Genomic DNA, 24,602 nt, shown 5'->3' on the forward strand with positions numbered 1-24,602 from the left:
GTAAAAGAACTTCCTAATCTTCCACAGAAAAAGCCCACTCTCTTGTCGCTGCTCTCTAGACCTCCCATGGAGGAGGCACACAAAGAAGGGCCTCACATGATGATCACAGTGTCTGGGTCAGTTCATACAAGGAGAGGCTGTCCTTGAGGCATGGGGCACCAAGGACATTATGTCTTGTTCATGAGGCACCTATTGAGCCCTCTGAAAACATGACCATCATGGGCCTCCCTCTCCATCTATGGTGTGTGTTTGCGCTATCAAGGATGATTTCATTTCTAGAAAGCTGTTTATTGCCAAGGGAAGGAAACTGCTTTCAGTAGATGGATTAAGTTTGGTGAACAAGGAGTTGGAAGGAAAAATGGAAGACTCATCTCAAGTGGATTCTAGGGTGTTCCACATTATTGTATCAAATTAGCATCCCTTTTTAACTAAAGGTGGGTCATATATACAGTAGAAAAGGCACTTAATATATGAATGACAATAGATGGCATTCACCTGTCTTTGTAGGTGTAGCCCATAAAGCCTGCCCAGGCATCTCATGGGTGATACTTACAGAGGGCATTCTGTCTTACGGGTTTGAAGTTCTTTCTAATGTGACTTTCAGACTTCTGGAAGCTTATAAATTTTACTTCAAAAAATGAAGTGGAAAGTATTGCCTCATGTTCTAGTATGCAGCTGTCTATAATTTAGGTACAGATTGACAGTTGTAGCCACCAGTCTTCCAGAATGCCTGTTTAACCTCAGCACCTACATCTTCACAAGAAATGGCTTGCATGGTTTCTAAAAGTTGCTCAGATCATACTTTTGTCAAGTTGTTTGAAAGGGAAGGCGTTCTATAATTGTGGTGACTCATGGTCAGTCTTGGAAATAGTGATAAAACAAAGAGAGAGGGACATGATCTGCTATGAAGGCCTCAGGCTTGACAGTAAAACAGAGCCTGAATTACGTCCAAAGATAGGAATACAAACGTAGAAATTGTAGCATTCTTTTCAACAAAAAGCCAGTTTATTAGGCGAGAGTAAAGATAGTACAATATTTATTTTCATAACATGTAACGTATCAATGTCAAAACTCAACCCATCTTTGTGGCTACTATGGTATGGTGGTATGAGTCTGCTGCCTTATGAAGTTTATGTGGGCAGCATGGAAAGTCATATCAATGATCAAAATGGTCCCCTACAGTTTCTCCTGCAATCTCAATCAGTCCCTTACATCATCTAAAGGCAATTTGTAGTTTGATTACACTTTTTAGCATACCGGGATTTCTAAAAGTTGGAAGAACACAGATGTTTAAAATATCTGTGTACCTAACCAAGGGTAGATAAGTAAATTTTATCCAGACATTATGTATTTATCTTCATGCTAGATTGTTAAAACCCAAGATCTCCTGAGCCACATAATAACATGTTAATTGAATAAATTACTCACATACAATAAAAAGATCAGATATTAAGAAAAAAAAACCAAGCATTCAACAGTGCTAAAGTATGCAGAAGCAAACTAAGAAAACAAAATATACACCAAACAATCTCAAACCAAACTGGCTAAAGAGTTAACGTCAAAGAAAGTGCACTTCAGAACTTCTTGATACCCTCCTTAAAATTAGTAAACCAAGGGTGTTAAAATATTCATTATTTCAGCTGCAGTGCAACTGCTAAAGGCTCAATTATATAAATGTAATTTTGATCACATTTAAATACTTTTAACAGATAATATTGATATTATTTAAAATAGGTACAAATGATTTTTGTAAGTTTTTTAATGTTCCCTAACATGCATGGTTAGATAATGGCTTTATATAATATCACTAATTTAAGAAAATCTGGTCAATTTCTTTTAGATTCTTAAGATTTCAAATTCATAAATAAGTATTTTTAAATATTTTCATTTAACATTCATACTGGGAATGTTTAGCTTTGTTTCCTTCCTGTTTCCAGGTACTCATAGTCTAAAGAGAACAATTCTTTTTCTATCACAATCAAAACTTATCTGTTACTAGACTGCACACAGTAACATGTGACAGTAATTCAAATTCATTATTTGAAAACAGAATTACTAACGAAATCTAAAAGAACTGTATCACACAGGCAAAATGATCATTGCATATGCCTGCACTGTAGAATGGATTTAAGTTCTACTTTGGCAGTTTAAAACTTTCTGATTTATTTAACATAACGTTAGATCTGCCCAGTCAATATATTGATTCTGATAACATCAAAGGCTTCTTGGCTTGCGTTAACAGCTACTCAGCAGGTAGCTGCTGGGTTTAGGATAAGCAAACATCAGTTCACATATCTCTTTACTTTTAATCTGGAAGGAAAGCTTTAAAAGTTCATTTACAATATTTAGTACAGTGCTATAATACATCCATATCTGTTATCTTTGTTTTTTCCTCAATGTTTTTTTGTTTCTCCCCTCTGGATCGCAGGGTTGCCACTATTCATCGGTTCATAGGTCTTATCTTCAGGTAGGACTAGCTCATGTAAGGCTTTTTCCACCTCCGCAGTTCCAGTTGTAGGGGTTGTTTTTGGCAAGGTCATCTGAAGAGCACACCACAGCGTAGTGCGAGCTTTGCGTGTTGCTATGCACATCTCTTTAATGGCCAGCGCAAGAGCAAAAACATCTGAGATGGGGGGGGGGGAACAATATTTGATGTTGATACTCTTTTGAAGTGTTCAAAATTGTGTACTTTAGCATAGAAAACTGCATCAATGTTTTGCTGCTTTCCCTGGCTGTTGTACAAGAGTAATTCCTGTCAGTTTGAACAGTGGTAGAAATGCAAGGTATGCAAATTATGAATGCCAAATACATATTCTCCCCCTAAAGAACACAATCCACAAGGAACTTATTCAGAGACTCAGTGAACAAAAAGGAACAGCTAAACTCACATTTGTGTTTTTGCATACCTCCCACTATTTCAATAATCCATTTGCAAGAGATATTCAAGGAGATTAAGATTACTGAGCTAATCAGTCACAAGCATAATGTGAATGAAGCAGCTTTCCCTACAAGTCATGTAAACAGTAACTGATAGTTGTTTTATAAAGAATAAACATCTTTTGGGAAATCCTACTATTGGCAGGGCCTAGAGACTAAATTTTCCATGAAGTCCCTTGTAAGTAGTGAGTGCAGAAGACATCTGTAAGTACAAGTTCTCGCTCCTTAAAGGAATTTGGGTCTCCTAATTCTCCTTAAGAAGGAGTGGTGGGGTGTTTTTTCTGCATTCTACTAACATAATTAAGAGTTCTAGTTACAGGTAGGTAGCCATGTTGGTCAAAACAAAATAAAAAAATTCCTTCCAGCAGCACCTTAGAGACCAACTAAGTTTGTCATTGGTATGAGCTTTCATGTGCATGCACGCAAAAGCTCATACCAAAGCAAACTTAGTTGGTCTCTAAGGTGCTGCTGGAAGGAATTTTTTTATAATTCAGAGTGTTGCAATTACCACTGTTTCAGATGCTGGGTAAAAAAGAAACAGCACAAAAGAAGAACCATTGTCCAGGATGGAATACCACTCCTTAATTCCAGAAGACATTCTGGATTCATTGCATCAAGTAATCTGGCATCTCAACTCTGAACCTTGTACCACTGTACAAGCACTGTAATAAAAAACCCAAAAGTGCCAGGGGAGACTTACAGTAAATGGCAGTAAGCTGAGTTAGCAGTCAATACACCATAGTCAAAAGTATTTGCTTGCACAGCAATTATTGGATTGTAGTGCTCAAGTAATTTACTCCAAAGCAGCCTTGGTGAAATCCTACTGAATCTAATACTATTTTGGAAATTGTTATTTAGTACACAATGTGCTTACTCTTTGCTAAGTGTGTAAATTTCGAACAAATATATTAAACATGCCTCTCTTATTTGGGCCAAAAGCCCTGAAACGGCTCAAGGTAGAGAAACTGGGAGAACAAATATTAAAAGAAAAGTGCACCTCTATCATCTTGACATCTGGGAGCTCCTTGTCTTTGCCGATGTGAAGCATTGACAATTTCATCCTTTCTACGGGACTGCACAATGTGAATTGCTTCCAGGTGCTTGTCAAGAGCAGTAGAGATGTTAGCATGAAGAGGAGAACTTCGCAGGCGTTCCATTTTTCCCAGCAGAGTCACAACCTCCAAATATTAAAGGACAGCAATTTAAATTCTTTCATAGTTCTCTTCCTTCCTATAAAGCAGTTCTTATAAGGTCTGTTGATGTCTGTCTATAAATCCACAGCTACAAACATCTCATTTATGTCAGAACCATGTAATTAGCTTTTGGTCTTGTGTTTCTGAAAGAGCAGATCCCCAAGTCATATAGCAAGATAGGTTGATTTTAAAATAATCTTAACATAAACCTGTGGGGTCTATATAGGGTTCCTAAGTAATGTTATCCTGGCAGTAAAAAGGCCGAGTCCTAATTCACTTTAACAACATACTGTAAAAAAAGGTAAAGGTAAAGCACCCCTGACAGTTAAGTCCAGTCGTGAATGACTCTGGGGTTGCGGCGCTCATCTCGCTTTACTGGCAGGTTGGCTGCGGGAACATACAGAAAACAGATTAAGAACTACACTGACAGCTTCAGAAAGGACAGTGCCAGGTTTGGCCAGGAAAGCAAAGGAAAAGTTTTGATAATTCATTTTGGATCAGGTCTTCAAAAGAAACGCATGATGAAAAATGACCAGATATCCCTATGAAATGACTTTTCAGAAGATAAACACTGTGTTGCTAATCTAGTAATCTAAAGTAGGTCAGAAGACTATGAACCAACTACATAATCATTTCCCCAACTTTTTTCCAGCTCCCTTTCACCCCTCCCTACAACCAAACACCTTTTCTACAGTTGAATGTGCAGGTATTCTTGTGTGCAACCTGCTGTGAGATGTGAGTTCCTATGCACTGGGTACTAATCCAATCCTTGCTTTACAAGAGACTGAAACAGGACATCTCTGATGCCCTCTGATCTACTACATCACTTCTCCCAACTTGCCTGGAACTTCAGCCCCATTAAGGTTGTCATATTTCACTTAGGGAGGTAATATGAGATGGAGAAAGGTTTAAGTGCCTCCTCCTTGTCATTTCTCAAGCAGCTTTTGGAGCAAAGCAAAGAAGCCGCCACTGAGCTTCCATTGCACACGTGTAACTTGGCCCTGTGTTTTCATTTCACTTTTGTGTGTGATTTGTTCCAACTTTCAGGAATGGATGAAGTGGTCCAACTTTCGAGTGTTGCGTTTCTAACCCTTCTGCTTCCCAAAGGACTTGAGGTTCAGGGAAGGTACTGCTGGGGTTTCCTATGCTGTGTAGACCAGTCTAGTAGGGGTATGAAGCCAAGAAGCAGACAAAATGTCTCCTTTTTTAATCTGTTGCCTCTGCCAAGGCTCTGTAAATTGTAGACAGATAGGACTGGAATTAGGAGTGGCTCTGACTCACACAGAATGGAGTACACAAAGCTATTTTGCATTGTCCTCCCAACTGGAACAACTGGGAAGAACAAGCCATATGAGAATACCCTCCAACAACCATATATGTTTTGTGTTTAGAACACCTAGCATCACAATTCCAATGTTAAGGAGAGGCAGAATTAGAGGTATACTTATGCCAGTTTGGGGAACAGAAGAGGCTGATAAGGTCTTGGACGTGAAGGGTCCAAACTAGTCAACATTTGGTATTCTGACATTAAATAACTCACTCTGGCTTGTTCTCGTAACTGATCCACAATTAAGCGATCAACTCTGGATGGATTTGATGTCAGTCTTGGAATTGGAGTGTTGTTAGTACTAGACACTTTCTTCCCAGGGTAATTCTTGGCAAGAGCTGATTCAGTCTGGAAAAGATACAATTAAACTGTCATGTTAAAGACGGTAAATTATGGGGAGTATATTTTAGGAAACTTGACTTATTCTTCTTTTGGGATACAAATGATGAGGATATCTGCTTGAATACACAGCCATTATTGGCATCTCAATTGTGAAGCCAAACCCAAACTCCTGAAAATAAAAAAATAGGGTAGTAACCTATAGCACATATTTACAAAACTCAGCATCCTATTTCTAATTTGACAAAGGGTGTTGAGCTAGGCTAGAATAATTAATAATAATTATAATAATTATAATAATTTATTATTTATACCCCGCCCATCTGGCTGGGTCTCCCCAGCCACTCTGGGCGGCTAATTCAAGATCTCAAGAAGCAAAACACACCTGCAGCTGAGGTAGCAAACTGAAAACAAAACAATAATGTTACCCAAAGTACTGCAAAATAAGTAACTGCATTGCACTAATTGTTGCCATGTTGCCTGCAGAGAATAAGAATTATGCAGCATTCTGTAGAAAGGGTACAATTTAGATCTACAGTGGTCAGTGTGAAGGTTTCCCTACTAATTTTAACAGACCATAAAAAATTACATTCAGAGCCTTCAAAAAGTAAAACAGGCAAATTTTAATGTCCATTATTTTAGCTTCCAAATACCACTTATATTGGAACGGTGTTAGAACTAAAAACATATCACAGCAATTTAGAATATGCATTATGTATACTGTATACCGTGTTGGCTTTTCCCCAAGTTCCAACCATGAAAAGTTAAAGTGCGGTTAAATTCATGACCTTACAAAATTGGCTTTTATGATATCGCTGCTGAAACAGACTTACAGTAAAACGGAACGGGTGTGAGTGCCTGCATAATTTTAAGGGAGTGGCTTATATTTGGGCCAAAACGGTAGGTCTTTTAACTGGCAATCAAAGTTGCATCATACAACTAAGTAAAGGATTTAGCTCCAAGCACAAGTGACATTCTAAAATGCTACTATGTTGCAAAAAATGCAGGAATTTGTGCCCAAAGGAGGCTGCTAGAATAGAATTGTGGAATGTTAGGAAAACTGTCAGAAGTGTTTTTTTCCATTGGGCTTAATTCCACTCAAGTGGTCCACAGAAAAGTTTTGCAGCAATCAAAACTATCAGTTCTTGGACCTGGCACTAGATTTATGTTCTCTGAAAACTTTCTGACAAGCTTGAGGCTGTCTTAAACAGGATCAGATTACCAAACAATTTAACAAGACCCTGACCTACCTAAAGTAGTACTGGTTTAAACAACCATGCCAGCAATTTCCAATTGATCAGGACTGAGGACTGGGCAGCCTGTTCCTTGTCCCTGGTCATAGGCATTGATAATCAAGCTGTTCCTATAAGCTTAGCCTAATCCTTCTGTTTTTTAGATACAGTAGTGAACAGAATCTTTGAAACTACTTAATAAGTACCATATTGAGTAGTTTCAAAGATTCTGTTCACTACTGTATCTACTCCGTTTTGTACTCCCTTCTCATATGCATAAGTTTCTTCTTACCTTTTTCCGTTCTTTCTCCAAAGCTCTCCATTGTTCGTAACATTCTTCCAACCTAATATGAAGTTCACTGGCTGACCCACTCCGAGTTTTCATTGGTCTTTGAAATCCAAATGTTGGCATGAAGCCTGTGAAAGAATTGTCTCCATACATCATATCATTAAAATAAGGGTACAAGTGGCTTAAATCATCATAGGAGAACAAATCATAGGAATCCATCAGGGGAATGACAGAATGCCCAAAAGGATGGGTAGATTTCAAAGGAAATCTGTTGGAATTAAGCTGTGGAACACTTGGACTGTGCCTCAAGTCACCCATCATGAAATTGTTTGGAAAGCAAGAAGCCTGAGTGCGGTTCACACGGTTACTGACAATATTGTCTCCACTTCCTTGCCTGTGGCTACTGAAGTGACCTTGAGACTCCAGTAAATCTTGGTAAGTATTCTGTGACAGTCCATCTAGATGTTTTTGTCCGTCCTCAGCATCATAATGTCCATTCTGTGATTTAACTTGAAAATTGTGCTTGTTCACATTTTCAATGATCCCATATTGCTGCGTATAGTTATCACAAAAACCATTTGATGGTTTGATTTTTTTGTCAATAATGGACTCAAAAAGACTTTCTTCTGTTACCTTTCCCAGTCCTTCTGCATGACTGGCAGAATGAACTCTGTCTCCAGCATTGCTATCATTGAAATCAAAACCGGAAAATACTGTGGGGTTTTCTTGGCAATATTTCTGGAGCAACAAATTATTGCTTAAAGTTGCATTGCTTGATGGCAACTGAGAAAAATCATAAGAATGATTGGAACCTTTTGAACCAGCAGTTAAATGATTATTCAACTTTATCAAGGTGCTTTGATTCCGAATAGGGATGGAGGAACTGTTTTTAGTCTGTATGTTGATCCATGTTGGCCTTAGATTTGTGCCTGATGAAGAAGTTACTGGGTTTGTTGATAAGATATTCAGTGATTTGAAATATTCTGAATTTTCTGTAGCATTTGCAAAATCACCACTCCCCGAAACAGCTGTGTGAGATTTGAGGGCAAAATCTGATTTTAAACCAAAGTCAGGGGTAAATGAATTTTCATTCACAAACTGCTTTTCTGACATGAGTCCGGTAGTCTTTTGAAATGTAAAATTCTGCTGTTCTGAAGAGACATCTTCCATTTTCTTCTGGACAGCTGGTTTATTTTGAAAAAGTTTACTATAATTATCAGTATCTAAAGCTGGTAACTCAGGTGTTCCACTTGGTAATTTTTTACTCTCTTGAACACTATAATTTGCATTTTTATTATGCTTTGTTTTATTTGGATGAGAATAATCCAGGTATCTACAATAATCTGCACTTTCACCATATCTACTAAATTGTGAAAGAAGCATCTCAGCTCTCTTTTGGTGCACCTGTGCATCATGTCCTTTAGGACCTACCTTATCCCTTCCATAAGCATAAGTATCTGCTCCTGATTCTTTTATTGCTTCTAAAAGACTGGTTTGTGGGGCAAAACATGTTTTCACATATGAATAGTCTTGAAACTGTGGTGTCTTTGCATTCTCATTGTTCTGAATATTGTAACAGCTGACATGATCATTCCTGGAAGGGTACAGCCATTGCTCATCAATGTCGATGTTAGTGAGCCCATGGTAAAGGTCATCCACTTTCTGTTGCAATGCTACAGGACCAGCATGCATATACTGTTTGTCAGACACGGGCAAAGTTTCTCCACCATAAAAAGTCTGTTGAGGGATGGCTCCATCTATTGGCCTCTTTGTTTCCGACAGCAGGTCAGGGTGGTCTGTAAATCGGGTTGTGCTCACAGGCCATACTGATTTTAAGTTGGAGGCGCACGCCCTACAAGAATGAAACATAAACAGTTGCACAATTCCTTACATAGATTTTACCCTATTATACTAATCTTTGTTTTTACTTTTGGTATATCCCATGGCCAGTGTGTTGTCAGAGCTATTGCTATAATTTCAAATGAAGACTGTGAAAGCCAGAGACATGTATCAAGCTAGATCACACTAATATTTTTTTGGGGTGTGTGTGTTCAAAACCGATCCCTGAGGTCTGCATGTAGTTGGCATACTACTTGTTTAATGCACATCTTTATATATGAATGATGTGTAATAAGCTGTTTAAAGTACTTGCAAAAACCACAAATACACTAATAAAAAATGTAAGATTCAGGTTAATACGCATTGCTGCCTTCCTGATAATGGCAGCAGAAATAACAAGCTTCCACTGATGGCAGATGCAGAATATTCTCAGTGGAACAAGAGTAGCTGGAAAAAGTGAGTAGATGTGTAGGAAATTACTATCCTATGTTGAATATACTACCAACCCGTCAGCAAAATATGGCTGAGATTTATCTTGTTCTTCCAAGATGTTAGACACAAGTCCATATAAGTCTGTTTCACTGCCATAGTCATTTCTTTCTGTTTGAATCCTAAGTGGGGTGAGAAAAGTAGGTTAAGTATTTGCTAAGAATGTCTGCCTATATTCATATTTACATTTCTATTATTTCTAGCTATAACATTTGCCACCAAAATAAATAAATCAACAACAATATCCTGGAACTGCAGCTTTTAGAGCTGCCTGTGTTCCACAAAGATCTCACACATTAACAGATTGTTTGAGAGCTAGCATGGAATGTAAAGGCTGAATGTAGACCACGGAGACATTTCACCATCTATAAAAGAGGGGAAAGAACCTAAATCCCTTTAACCTCTTGACTGTGCTGCTTCCCAAGCCTACAAAGACCCACTTCACAACCATCATGTTGACTTGAAGCCCAGCAAGTTCTTTTTTTGCTCAGATTATTTATAGTACATTGTACACCAAGACATATTGTATGACCCTGAAGTTCAGAATTCCCGCAGACTAGTATGAATGACAGCATGTTCCACCTGCTGATGAGTGGAATATACAAATGATTCAATAATTTAACTTGTCCGCCTCACATGCAGACTGTGCGTATTTGACTGCATGCAGACTTGAACCACATACAATGTGTTCATCCGTGCTGCAGGCTAATCCCAAGGACAGGTGTAGGAAACTTTTTCTGGTTGGTGCATAGCTGTCAAGTTTTCCCTTTTCTCACGAGGAAGCCTATTCAGCATAAGGGAATTTCCCTTTATAAAAAAAAAGGGGAGCACTTGACAGCTATGGGTTGGTGGGACAGATCCTTATCTCACTACCCCTGCTGGGCCAAATCTGACAGGTAAGCATGTCTACCCACCTGTCACTCACCCATCACCGTGATATCAGGTGACACTGAGCTTTGACTTCAAAGCACAGTACAGGACTGTTTGAAAGTCTGTAAATAGCTCCATGCTGCTACATGAATCTCTCAAAACAGGAGGTTCAAACAGCAGAGTGGGGCTGCTTGCAAAGGAGCTTTCAAACAGTCCCACACTGCTCCTTGAACCTCTGGTTGTCAGAAGTCGAAGAAGCAGTGCAAGGATGGAGAAATGGTTTCCATTGAAACTGCTGCTAAACTGGAGGTCCCACCCACCTGTGTCTTTCAACAGTTTAGAACTGCTTACTGCTCTTGGAGCAAGGCTGCTTCTGCCACCTATCAGCTAATGGGCAGTAAAAGCATGTCTTGCTATAGCAAAGGAACAATTGGCAACTCATTTTAGGCTCCCAATTGTTCCTTTGAAGGCCTGCCCTTACCTGCCTCACGCCTGATGTCATGTATGGAGCAGGTAGGCATGGCTTGCCAAAAAGAGCATGGTGAGCTAAAAGTAAAAGCCTCCCCAGCTTCCCCACTCCAAGTTGAGGCAGCCTAGCTAAACAATCTCTTTTAAGATTTTAGACAGCAGGAAGATAAATGATGTTACTATGTTGTAAGTAAATCAACTGATAAACAGTGATGTGGTTTAACAGAAGATTTTGAACTCAGGTAATTTGTATCAATTTTCTTATGCCCTAGAGAGTGATCTTACTTGCCATGTTTATTTTACTTTAATAAACAAAGCTAAAAATGTGAAATTACCAACTTTGCCTAATACTGTATTTGCACAATGCTGTATTTTTATTTGGCAGCCATTCATTGTTGCTAATAAATATATGAAATAGAAAATTTCCATGGAAGAATGAAACACTGGGAAAGTTTTCAAATAAGGGATCCATAGATTCAGTGAGCTATACCAGGATCTCAAGATCATCTAAATCACACCTCTGTCCTTTGACATATGCTGTACACTAACCCACTTCTAGTGGTGCTGGCAAATTTCTCCCAAGCCAGGTGCAGAAGAGTATTTCAGGGCACTGGAAAACCCACCTCAAAAGGAAAGGTATGTTTTATAGCAAGTGTGAAGAAACTTCAGCCCTCTAACTAATCATTCATTGTCATTGGCCATGCTTGCTAGAAGTTGTAGTTCAGCAATATCTAGACGGCCAAAAGTTCCTAACACCTATTTTACATACTCCAAACTTCCTCTCCCACTCAAATCAAAATCTGCCACTCTCTCCACGCCCTAAAGCCATCCCTGCTACACACTCTGAACATTAGCCTTCCTTCCCCCATTAGTGGAAAAACAACAGCACAAATAATTTTTCTCTTCCCTCGCTTGCTCCCTACCTTCTTCTATTGCCCTCACTGATGTGGTGCAGTAGATTATACAAAGTGTGATGGGGTGCAGTGAACTATGGAAAATGTAGTTCTTACAGTTCTTGCAACTTCAGGAGCTCTTAAAATAACTACAGCCACAAATCCATCCTCTATTAGACTGAGGGGTGGGGGGTGGGAAAAGGAAATATTTCTTTTCAACTCTCCCATAGCCTCTGCTGCTCCCACCAATGACATGGGCAGGGGGAGTGTGTTTGGGGTATAGAAGAGGGTATAATAACACCTTTCTGAGTTCTAAGTTTGGCTCAGGATTTCCACACCTACCCACCCACCCTTAGTTTTCCAAGTTTTCATATGGAAAGCCCAGAAAAAACCCAGAACCAATCAGGAAAGCATCAGAGGGGTCGCTCATCTCGTATGCTATAAATAGGTGGTAAGAACAGAATGAAGTGGCTGGTGCCTGACAGACACCTTTACACCTTTATGGGACAAATTAAAGGAATATAAATTAAAGAAAGTGAGCACAGCTGCATTCTACATCAAAAAGCAAAAAAACTTCAGAGTTGCTAGCCTGACCTGAAAAGAACTCCATTCTGACACCAAATATAGAGTCAAGATGAATCTGAACATAAAAAATAAAAACCCATCATGTTTTTTGGACATATATTGTCAACTTGTACCCTTCAGTCCTGTAGAAATGACCAATTAATGCAATGAAAATAAGCAAACTATTTACCATACATTTTTCTCTTCCTAGTCATATAACAGTTAAATTATGTACCTGTTCTTTACACTAATCTGAGAACTAGGGGGTTGTTTAATATCATCTGCATATGTAGACCATGGGACATAGAAAAGAGAAGAATCAGCGTGGTTTGAACATTCAGAAGCTGTAGAAATTGAAGTACTGTAAGTCTGCCGTAAGTCTACATTCTCTTCACTCTGTATTTTAAATTCAAGAAGAGAAAATTAATATTAAAATATTATTTATTTTACTACATTAATTTCATAATTAATTTCCTAAATTGAGAATAAATTGGTTGGAAAGGACCAAAGGCCAAAGTTCAGCTAATTGGTTCCAGACAGTACAAGTCATCCCCATGACTACTGCAAAGTAGCCACATCACAACACACTAAAGAGAGATTACTCAACCACTTTGACTGGTTGGGGGGGGGGGGACTTTTACTGATCTGAAATAGGCTACAGCGAAGGTATATAATAGCAACCACAAATACAGTTACATTCTGCTTTAAAACGCTTGAGAATATTTATCCCCACAGTTCCAGAGATAATGTTCTAAAATTTTACATACTTCTGTTTTCTAGTTTCTAAGAAAACCAGTAAACAACAGTAAATAAAAATTGTTTCCAAATTAATCTCTGAGGTAGGAGTAAGTTATTACTTCTGGCAGTTAAAGGGAATATGTTGTTGAAACTTAACAAATTATACAACACTTTGTACTTTCATTTATTACTAAGGCATCCAGTGTGCAATCAGTTTTACTTGTGTAAATGAATAAAGTATGCCAAAGTGATGTGTTCATCATATGACCCCAATGAAGTAATCCTAATCCACATTTTTGTATACTGGATGCACGAAAGTGTGATGTCCAGGGGGAAACATCCAGCAATAGAGTAATGTGTGTAATGTTACATGCCTAAGCCCATGTGGTTTACAACACATTCTGTCTCCACAGGAAATATAAGCTTATAAGTGCATTGTGATACTTGATCAAAGTAACTGAAAATGAAAACTGAGTATGCCTTATATGCATTTAATTTTAATTGGTGAAATGATTCCTTGTTCAGTTTCCATGGCTGTTCATTCACATATATTATCATTTATACAGTACTTTTAATGAACAAAATATTTTACAATTCTCTTTAATGTTTTGAAAAATGAATTTGAAATATTTTCTAGTTTTATATTCTAGCATCAAGTCTAACAACCTGCACCAGCTGTAAGGAGCTAAAAAGACAAGACTTGTATAAGACCTAAAGCAGGTTTTACTTTTAATTCATTTTTTTCTTTTTTTCTATCAGAACTAAGTTTACATTACTTTTGCATTTAAAATCCCTCATTTCCCTCACACAAGCTTTCTTTATTTGTTAAACAATTGAGAATTGGATATACTTGCCAAACTACTATACTTGGAGTAATTACTCCAAGATCTTTTGGAAGATAGTAATCTACCTTCTGCCCACCCAAGCTAGACAATTCATGGCTAAGTGAGAATATGAAAATGTTTGAAGCAGCTATGGTTGCACAAATTCATTATGGACAATTCAAAGTTACACCAATCTGATTAGTAGTACATTTTAACATGCAAGTGTTAAACTGAATTTGCTAAACCTTTCTTTTAAAAAGGTAAAGGGACCCCTGACCATTAGGTCCAGTCGTGACCGACTCTGGGGTTGCGCGCTCATCTTGCATTATTGGCCAAGGGAGCCGGCGTATAGCTTCCAGGTCATGTGGCCAGCATGACAAAGCCGCTTCTGGCAAACCAGAGCAGCACATGGAAACGCCGTTTACCTTCCCGCTGTAGCGGTTCCTATTTATCTACTTGCATTTTGACGTGCTTTCGAACTGCTAGGTTGGCAGGAGCTGGGACCAAGCAACGGGAGCTCACCCCGTCACAGGGATTCGAACCGCCGACCTTCTGATCAGCAAGCTCTAGGCTCAGTGGTTTAACCACAGTGCCACCTGGGTCCCTAAACCTTTCTTTTAAATCCCATTAAAAGTTAGGATTCCTATAAATTATCTATCAAAATTGGATGGTTAGCTGAGAAGCAAATGGAAGATAGTTAGCTATTCAGAAATTTTATTTTTAAAGGCTATATTATTTTATTTGCAGATGCAGTCAGAAGGAGTTAAGATACTGTGTACTACTCTCTCGCTGAAAGATGGGGCCATTTATTAATTAAATTTATTCCCCATCTATTCTTCCTGAAGAATGCTGAAGGCAGCTAACGACATAAAATCCATAGACACAATTTTCAATAATTAAGGATTGGTTATAGAAACCACAGTGCCTATATATACCTATCCCCTTCCAATAACCTTGAGAAATAAAAATGTATTCAAATTCTTCCTGAACACAGCCTTGGAAAAAGTATGTCTGGTCTTCCTCAGAAGGGTTTCAGAGATGGGGTACTGCCAGAGAAAGCCCTTTTGTATTTGTACACTACAAGCCATCCATGGTATGGAGAAGTATGAACCTTCCTCTCTATATCACAATTTGTATTTGTCTAGCACTCCATACAATAGGTAGCTTACTAGGACAGTTGATATAGTTGTAGCTCTATAAGTAAGAAAGAGGTACCCTACTACCGGTAGTCAAATTAGCTCAAACTACCGGTAAATGACCATCAAGTTAACAGAGCAAGAAAGCAATAGCCCTGCCACACTGTTGTCCCAGAAACAGGTATTCAGTCAAACACTGTCTCTGAACCTGGATCATTAATCTACAGGGCTGCATCAGCACATCAGCTCATCAAACTAGAGGACATGGCACCACACTAATACAGCAATTGGGGGTGTGAAGATAATTTAAAAGAAAGAAAGTCCACTATTCACTGAAAATATTGGATACTTCTACTATAGATGCCCAAGCAGTGTTTGAAAATAAGGAACTCTTTACCTTTCAGATCAGCTTGAAAGCCCACACACACTACTCTGGAACTCCTTGGAGAATTTGCATGTTAATAGAGTTAACTGCCATTCAAACATGGCCATATGCTTTTTCACCCAGGTTTTCTTAAAACTTAACCATCTCTTACATTGTTTTAATTGATATCAGTCAAATATGTTTAACTTAAAGTTCAGCTATAATGAGTTATCATGTACTTAGAAGTGAGTGTTGAAATGTAACACATTAGAAGGGGAAGTATTTCATGTAATCCCATCCCTTCCAAGTTCTTCTAGATATGACAAGACACTGAATATAGACGGCTGCCCTCCTGGATATCATTGTAGGACAGAGATGATAAGGAAATAAGCATTAGAGCAGGGGTTCCCAAACTGTGGTCTGCAAGCTACATTCAGGTGGTCTGCAGTGTGTCTGAATTTGTGGCTGAAGGTGGAAGATGACATAGCCACACCATACTGATTTTTAATTGTATTTTTATTGCTTCTTTTATTTCTCATTTTGTATTTTACTGGATTACAATTTGAATTTGATGGGCTTTAAATTATAATACAATGAATCAAATACAATATATAAGAACTAAAAGAAGCAATAAAAGTAAAATTAAAAATTGTACAGCATCAAGTACAGTGAACTGCAATTTCTACAACAGGCATAAAAAATAATTGTGGCCTGCAAAAAATCTCAGGAATTTTCAAGTTGCCCTGGAGGGTGGGAGTTTGGAAACCACTGAATTAGAGTAACATATAAAGAGCCAACCCCCGTGATACTTTAATTTATAGTACCCTGTTATTACTCAAGTACAGAAATCACATGAGAAGAAGCTCTAATCCATTTCAAATACAGTGTTTATTATCAGGCCAGTAAAATCAAATACTGTAGAACCATGCCAATAGTGTAATGCTAGTAATGCTACATAATGCTTTATTATGAATACTCTCTAATGTGTTTCTAAAAGAAAATTATCTCAAGATGATTAAAAACTGACTGAACCTGCAATTTGTAGCAATCATAGAAGGAGCTGCAACCTGTCATGATAACGTTATTGAACACATCCGTCAGTCTTCCACTGGACTCTGCACTATTCAAATAGCGGCTGGTGCCTCTGAACGCTACTTTGGGCTGAGACAAAAAAGTGGAAAGACAAATTAACCTACATCTAAATTGTTTGTTTTACAGATACCAACACACACACACACACCCCTTCGGATTGCCTACACACTGCATTATTATGCTGAGTTTGAGAGAGCCAGTCTATTGCATACACACCCCTCCCCATTTCTCCAAAGTGTCAACGAGCCCTGATCTGCAATCAATCTCCCTCTGTGTGTGTGAGAGCCGTGAAGGGGGGGGGGGCTGCACAGGTGCATTTGACTCTTTCAAACTCTGCTTTTAGGGACCTAAGCCGACTCAGAGCCAAACAGGTGTCGCTGCTCTGAAGGCAATCATTTCTCTGCCTAGGAACAGCTGAGAAATGGCAGGCAGATGAGGAAAATTGTGGTGTAAAAAAAACCAAAACAAAAAACAAAACAACCACCCACGACTCGGCCAACAGTTGGTTCCACACAACCGGGTCTCCCAATTCTGGTATCCCAGGGACACGCCGAACTTGTCGAGTCGTCCGCTTCCCCAAATGCCGCCCTCTGCACTCCCGCCTTGCTTCCTCAGACTCCTCAGCCCGCGACACCCGTTCCTTCTCGTCTCTCCCCTTCCGACGACCCCTTCCCCCCCTCCATCTTCCTATTCAAACCTAACTCAGAAGAGCTGCTTTCCCACTTTCTGGGGAGGGGGAGCCCACCAGGCGCAGCTCTCCCCACCATTTCAAGACCCCTCTGCCCCCTCCTTACTCTTTCGACAGCTCCCCCCCCCGCGCGGCTCCCTTGGGCCCTTCTCCCCCCTCAGCGCCCCGCTCCCCTCAACCTACCCGCCCTAGAGAGAGCAACCCCCGTCGCTTGCTCTCCCTCCGCTCGGCCACCCCCTCACCTCCATCCCCTTCCCTACACAGGTTTAAGGGCGCCTCTAACTCCACACACACCCGCCCCCTCTTCAAGGGAAACCAGGGGCCAAAGAGGGGCGTCGCGCTGCCCCCGCCATGACCGCACAGGGGGGCGTGGTAGCTCCCTTCACCCTTCAGCCCAGACTGGCTCTGACGGCGCTGCGGAGGCGAGAACAGCCAAGGCAGCCGTTACCAAGCTTGACAGGGAGGGGGGAGGGGAGGGGACGGCCGGGTGGCAGAGAAGGGGCCCGCCGAGGTTCTCCCTCCACCGCGCGATTGGCCTGCACCTGCAGCCGGGCGGCCAATAAGGCGCCGACTTTCCTCCCTCCGCTCCTTTTCCTCCTCCCACGTAGGCCCGCCTCCTCCCCCCTCAGGTCTCAAGACATTTAACCACGAGGGTATGGAGCTCAGGGCCACCAATAGAGGGCGGAGCCCGAGGCAAAAGCCTAAGTGTGATTCCAGTACGCCTCCCCTCCCCCTGCTCGCGTTAACTGGCGGTTGCTGACGTCCGTCTCCGGAGAGGTGGGCCAATCCCATGTTCATATAGGGCGCACCACCTCCTCCTCCTCCAAACCCCCAGATCAGCGCCGGCTTCTTTGCGCATTGGGCAGCCCGCGCGTCCAATCGCAACCTCTCCTTTCTTTTTTGTCCCCTTCCGCCTACCCCATTCAGCGGACCGAGGGTCACCTGGCGCGCGATTGGACGCGTCGCCGCCTGCCCAATGAAAAGCCGGCAAAGTGGTTTGTTTACCCGGTGATAAGCAAAAGGCGGTTGGAGTAGTAGAGCTTCAACCCTTTTCCCGCTCGAAAAAATAAAGCGGGGGAGGGGGGAAAGCGGATTGAGGAAATCCGTGGTGGGATTGAGAGAGAGAGAAGAGGGTAGATTTAAAAACTGAATTTTAAAGAACTGAACAACAACAACAAAAAAACCTGAGGCAAACCTACAGCTAGTGAACACGTAGCATGGGGAAGGAGAGCTGTGAGAAAGGACTCAGGCACGAGCAGGCCTGTGGTGCAGTGTTGGTGCTTGCGGGCAAAGGAGAGAGTTTGCTAGGGCTACTAAGATTCAGCCATATATTCTCCTCACCACCCCCAAAAAATAAAAAAATAAAAAACATGTGAAAAGGAAATATGTTGCATATGCACTGTATTCAGGATCTGATATGGGGAGAGCCCCACTGCACCTCGACCATTTTAGGGGTCGCATAAAAACCTAAGAGAAGCTTGCTGGGTCAGGCTAGTGGCCCAACTAGTCCAGCATCCTGGTCTCACAACCAGATGCCCATGGGAAACCCGCAAGTGGGATGTGAGCACTCTCGCCTACCCTGAATTCGGAAGGATACTGCCTCAGACCTTGGAGGTAGAATACAGTTGTTATGGCCAGTAACCACTGACAGCTTCATTCCCCTAATCCTCTTTTAAAGCCATCTGGGTTGGTGGCCGTCACCGTCCTCATGTGGGAGTGAGTTCCGTCGTTTATGCACTGTGTGAAGAAGTGCCGGTACTTTATTATATCTGTCCTGACATTCAGTTTTGCTAGCGTCTTAATGTTATGAAAGGGCAAACAAAACACTTCCACACATAATTCTATAAACTTCAATCGTGTCACCTCTTACTTGCGGCTTCTCTGAACTGAAAAAATCCCAAATGCCACAACCTTTAGGGAAGTTTCTCCATCATTTTGGTTGCCCATTTCCGAACCTTTTCCAACCCTCCAATATCCTGTTTGAGGTGAGGTGATGAGATTCATACCCAGTATTTCAAATGCAGTTGTGATACAGATTTATATAACATGGCAGTTTTACTTTCAATTCTTTTCCTAATGATCCCTAGCATAGGATTTGCCTTTTCCACAGCTGCCAATATACTGGGTCAACATCTTCAAGCTGTCCACTATGACCCAAGGTCTTGTTCCTGGTTTGTCACTGCCAGGCCCCATGACACCATCATCCATTGCAGATAATGAAACATTCTGTCTGTCAGCACTTAGAAAAGGATGCTGTGGTTACTAAGACCCAGCATGGGTGTCTCATTCCAGACAAATCTCATTTCTTTTTTCGATAGAGTTACAGGCTTGGTGGATTAGGGGAATGCTGTAGACATAGTGTATCTTGATTTCAGTAAGTCCCCAATGATATTCTTACAGAGAAGTTGGTAAAATGTGGGCTGTATGAGGTTAGGTGGATTTGTAGCTGGTTGACTGTTGTCTAATGGAAATGTTGCTTGGGATGGTGAGGTACAGTATATATTAACCCCTTCATGGCCCAAGTGGGATTCGACATGAATACGTTCAGCATCGACTCTAAGTCACCAGTATCTCTTCTATCCTGTAGCATGGATGCAGCCCTATGTGCTGGTCTGAAGTATATGCAGTTGTCGCTGAATTTCTGTCCAACATGACACCCACTGGGGCACATGTCTTCCTTGCAGATGTCTTCCTTGGTGCCTCTGGTGTCCTCCCCACCCCACCCCCGCAGCCCTGAAATTAGACATTATATTGTAGTCCTTTTAGGAACCCAGATCTCAAGCCACTTAGGACTTTATAGGCAAGTAGCAGCAGTTTGAAAGCACGTCAAAGTGCAAGTACTGTAGATAAATAGGTACCGCTACAGTGGGAAGGTAAACGGCGTTTCCGTGCGCTGCTTTGGTTTGCCAGAAGCGGCTTAGTCATGCTGGCCATATGACCTGGAAGCTGTACGCCGGCTCCCTCAGCCAATAACGCGAGATGAGCGCCGCAACCCCAGAGTCGGTCATGACTGGACCTAATGGTCAGGGGTCCCTTTACCTTTACCAGCACAGAGCAGAATTGTGTCCGGAAACAGAGCAGCAACTAGTGTGGCTGTTTAAGAACTGAAAATATAAGTTCAGTGTAACTAGTCAGTTAGTAGCCTAACTGGTGGATTCTGTACAAACTGGAGTTTCCAGGGGGGGGGGGGACCCTGAATGGCAGTCCTACATACAGTGTGCTGTAATCAGGTTCCCTAGAGTTTACCCACACATCTTTTGCATTTACTTGTGTAAGGGGACTCAGGAGTGATCCTGTCACCACTTAGACATACAACTGTGATAGGATCACCACTTAGAGCAGGCATCCCCAAACTTCGGCCCTCTAGATGTTTTGGACTACAATTCCCATCATCCCTGACCACTGGTCCTGTTAGCTAGGGATCATGGGAGTTGTAGGCCAAAACATCTGGAGGGCCGCAGTTTGGGGGTGCCTGACTTAGAGAGTGTAGTAAACTTGCATAGCATCCTGATCTTTTCAAACCTCTGTTGGTGATTTGTCTTTTCTGGCCTCTCTCTCCATCCATTCTCCCATACCTTCTCTCTTCTCGTAGTACCAACAGCATGTCAATACCATGACACACAATGCAGAAGTTAGAAGTTACTGTAATAAATTTGAGTGGTGCTTTGTATAGTTTATTTATGTATATGTTTCAATTAATATTCTATTGAAACATGGGGAAAACAGTTTAAAATCTGTGACGTATATACTGTACAGGCTGGGAATCAGAACAGACAGCAGATGGTGCTAGAAGCAAAGGCAAATTTCATTGCTTGAGTCTATATTTGTGTCCAATCCTTTTTTAAATCATCAGTATAGGAATTTTCTGTGAGCCTCAGCTGGGAGTTGGCTAGGTTTTCCCAGTTGTTTTTTTGTTTTGCCACAGTATAGAGCATTGAAGTTCTCAAACCCATATTTAAGGCCTAATCAATGCAGAATTAGATGTACTTACGCACACATGCATACTCAACTTGGCTGCCCCCCAAATCCTCTTACTCTTCCCCACTCCCCCACAAACAATATTTTGTAAATGGAAGTAAAATAACACTGCCTACCCCATAAAATATGTGCAAATTGATCCAGAAATGGCGTCGCTAGTTTGGGACAACTTGGCTCAGTAAGTCCACAACCAAGTTTTACCAATGTACAGCCAAAAGTATTGTAGCCTTCCCAATTGCAAAAGAACTGGCTTCCCACCCTGCTTCAGAGTTTTTGGCAGATTATGCAAACTAATAGTCCTTAGTCATGTTCCAAAGACAGAGTGGCAGAATGTGCTGCCCAGGTTTTTTCTTCTGTTCATTACCAGTAATTCTAGATTTTAAGAACAACAGAGCTCAGGGTGGTTGCCAAAAATCCAAAGTATAAAAATAAAACAAAATGAAATAAAACACTAACTAAAATCACTGACAAAAACAACAATAAGAAAACACCCAATTTCCAAAAGTTTGGAGAGGCTAAGGAAGAATATCAGTAGGTTTTTCAGAGGAGCATGTTATCACACTATCACAGTTCCGGGAGACACGGCAGAAGAGCCGGTGTTTCCGATAGATGATAACATTTAAGTGGACCCAGATACAACCTGAAACCATTAAATAGTTTTCAGAACAGGTGTTATAGGTTATTACCTAGCTTAGCCATACCTGTCAGCAGATTGGTGCTGATGTTTTATACTATCTGCATTTTCCAGACAGACTTCAAAAGCAACCCTCCATAAATCTCATTGCAGCAGTCTAGTCTGAAAGACTCTTTAAGGCCGGATGGCAATAGCTTGATCATTGTCTACCAGTGATATGGGAGATTTTTCATTTTCTTTACACAACACTTGGAGCTCCTTTCTGGAAATTTCTCTTCCCCCTTTCATGCAGGTACAAAAGTATCCGAGACACATTTTGCTGGCACAAAAGAGCTGCGCATTTTCAATAAATGCTAATCTGTAGAACTGAAACACTTGTGCTGTACCCTATACCTACAGACTTTGGTCCAATCAGTAACAGACAGACAATTTACCTGTTCTCTTATTCTCTAGGACTCAGAATTGGAACCAAGTTTGCAGTCCCAGAGGGACATTGGCATTAGGAAGAACTGAGAAAACAACTCTTAAAGAAAAGCAAGGAAAGCTGGGATGGAAAGAGGTATGTTTAGCCTTAGGAAAAGAAGATTAACAAAGAAGTCATTTGCACACTTCCCCCGGGAATAAGTTGCATTGTGTTAAGCAGGACCTACTGCTGAGCAAATGTATCTAGAATCAGAGTATGAGACGTGGGGGTGGGGGGAAGAAAGGTTTTTTTTTAAAAAAAACAATCACCACCACCTTGATTAGAACAGGCACTTATTTCATCTGCCAATAATGGGGCAAGAAAAAAGACAAGGGATTTAAGCAATGGGGTCAGGATCCTAGATTTACTTATATCTAAATCCTACCAGTGCAAGTTGGGAATACAGTAATTTCAATTGCATGGCTCAAAGCATATGATTTCAGTCAACTCAATAAGTTGACATGCGGTAAAAAAGAAAAGAAAAATTGATATAATCTGCAATTATTTCACTAGCAAAAATGGTCATCAATATAGCAGGTTCTGTGTGGGGAGTAGGGAGGGTTTGAATGCTGTGAACCCCCATAGAAGGTTTCAACATTCTCCTACTCAGCCCCTATCAGGAGGAGTTGGGCCATCTACCAGTAATTTCCTGTGGGATGTACTTTGAAATTAAGTGGGACCTACCATAAAATGTTGGTGTGTATCTTTACCTTACAGCAGAAGTGTTTTTCTCAGGTTTCTGCCTGCTAGCCAACCATGCCCTCTCTCAGAATACTATATAAGATATAAGGAGTCCAAGCAAGCCTTTCCACTCCTCACTCCCATATTTCCATTTTATTTTTATTTTTCTTTTGAGTGACATTAAACATTCTGTGGCTACTGAGCATGCTCAATACTTAGTGGGCTGTTTTGGGGCTTAGGACACATATACTCTAGAATCAAATCAATGGAAACGAAGTACTTGTTTTTTCTATGTAGTCCACACACAGTCTAGATCTACTGCATGTTTTTTGATGCTGAAAAGCACTTCTTGAGAAACTACAGTGGTACCTCAGGTTAAGTACTTAATTGGTTCTGGAAGTCCGTAATTAATCTGAAGCGTACTTAACCTGAAGCAAACTTTCCCATTGAAAGTAATGGAAAGTGGATTAATCTGTTCCAGACGGGTCCGCGGAGTACTTAAACTGAAAGTACTCAACCTGAAGCGTACTTAACCTGAGGTATGACTGTAGTTTCATTCAGAAAATGAAAGCTCATTGCAGATTAAGCCTGCATTACCCTGCAGTGCATCTATTTGAAAATAGATGTAGCCAGTCCTGGCAAAGGTGTGTGTGTGTGTGTATCCACATTTGTGTAATGGCATTTTGGGTGTGCATATACAAAGACAGCAATCACCACCTCCTTCTTTGTTCTTCTGGGATATTTGTAGGGAGGAAAATGTGTGGATAGTTTATCAAGGGAAGGGTTTTCAAATGTGTATCAAGTAACCATACCCACTCCTGGATGGCAGGATCTAGAATCATTTTAGATTGATAAAGCAGCATGTTGAGGATGAGCATGAATGATTCCAGATTGAGGAAAAACTACACTTGTGTTACAAGCGGGTTACTGTGAACACAGCCTTTGTTAGCTTTGGGGATGACAAGTAACCAAAAAGAGACTATTATTTAAAAGCCAATCTGAGGTAAGTATGTAAGCCTGCATGCCTCACTAACTTCTCATTCTAGGCTCCTTTTCTGAATGTTTAACTTTCATTAGAGCTTGTGGATATACAAGGAAGATAGTTCAATCTGTCTTCTACCTGATTCCTCAGTAAGAAGTCAACCTGCTCCTGGCTTCTTATGTTTTGACAAAGGCACTGGAATAACTGAGTGCATATTGTTAAATATTATAATGCACTTTATAATTATTTAATACAATTAAATGGATTTAGACATTTGAATAATACCTGTATTTAATACCTTTATAGTTTGCTCTGCATTAATTTCACCTGCCCACATGCATTCTTAACCACCCAGCTGCATGTATTCTTAGCTCTTTGGACATGGACATGGTAACAGATTGTTAAATTGATTGATTATACTGTCCATCATACGAAGATCACAGGGAGGTTCACAACATAAAGCTCCTAAATGAGAACACAAAATATATAACAAAAACAAACCAATGATTCTTCTCCCACAAAGACATTAAAAAAACATAGATTGTTTAATCGGCCAAAGACCTGGTTATAGAGAAACGTTTT

General features: G+C 40.6%; 1 protein-coding gene across 2 annotated transcripts; it reads right to left on the reverse strand.

Moving 5' to 3' along the window:
* Positions 1–983: 983 nt before the first annotated feature.
* On the reverse strand, positions 984–17,860 carry MEIOC (meiosis specific with coiled-coil domain). 2 transcript variants are annotated; one of them, XR_015946632.1, is made up of 8 exons: positions 17,525–17,860; positions 16,535–16,663; positions 12,676–12,836; positions 9,663–9,767; positions 7,321–7,445; positions 5,671–5,805; positions 3,935–4,115; positions 984–2,623 (listed from the first exon to the last, which is right to left on the reverse strand). XR_015946632.1 is itself a non-coding variant. In XM_035135832.3 (8 exons), the coding sequence occupies exons 1-8, from the start codon at positions 17,528–17,530 to the stop codon at positions 2,394–2,396; spliced, it is 2,796 nt and encodes a 931-aa protein (XP_034991723.2). In that variant the 5' UTR covers positions 17,531–17,744; the 3' UTR covers positions 984–2,393. The 2 variants fall into 2 exon arrangements, 1 of the variants encoding a protein (XP_034991723.2); XM_035135832.3 differs by having other exon boundaries at positions 7,321–9,169; positions 17,525–17,744.
* Positions 17,861–24,602: the final 6,742 nt, after the last annotated feature.

This window comes from Zootoca vivipara, chromosome 12 (assembly GCF_965207765.1).
Source record: "Zootoca vivipara chromosome 12, rZooViv2.hap1.1, whole genome shotgun sequence".
Lineage (NCBI taxonomy): Eukaryota > Metazoa > Chordata > Lepidosauria > Squamata > Lacertidae > Zootoca > Zootoca vivipara.

Excerpts from the sequence above, each read along its gene's own strand:
- MEIOC (XM_035135832.3), bottom strand. Across the intron at positions 12,837-16,534 it reads ATGATTGCTACAAATTGCAG|AGTGAAGAGAATGTAGACTT; the intron begins GTTCAGTCAGTT and ends TTTAAAATACAG. Across the intron at positions 4,116-5,670 it reads AGTTACGAGAACAAGCCAGA|GTTGTGACTCTGCTGGGAAA; the intron begins GTGAGTTATTTA and ends TAATATTTGGAG.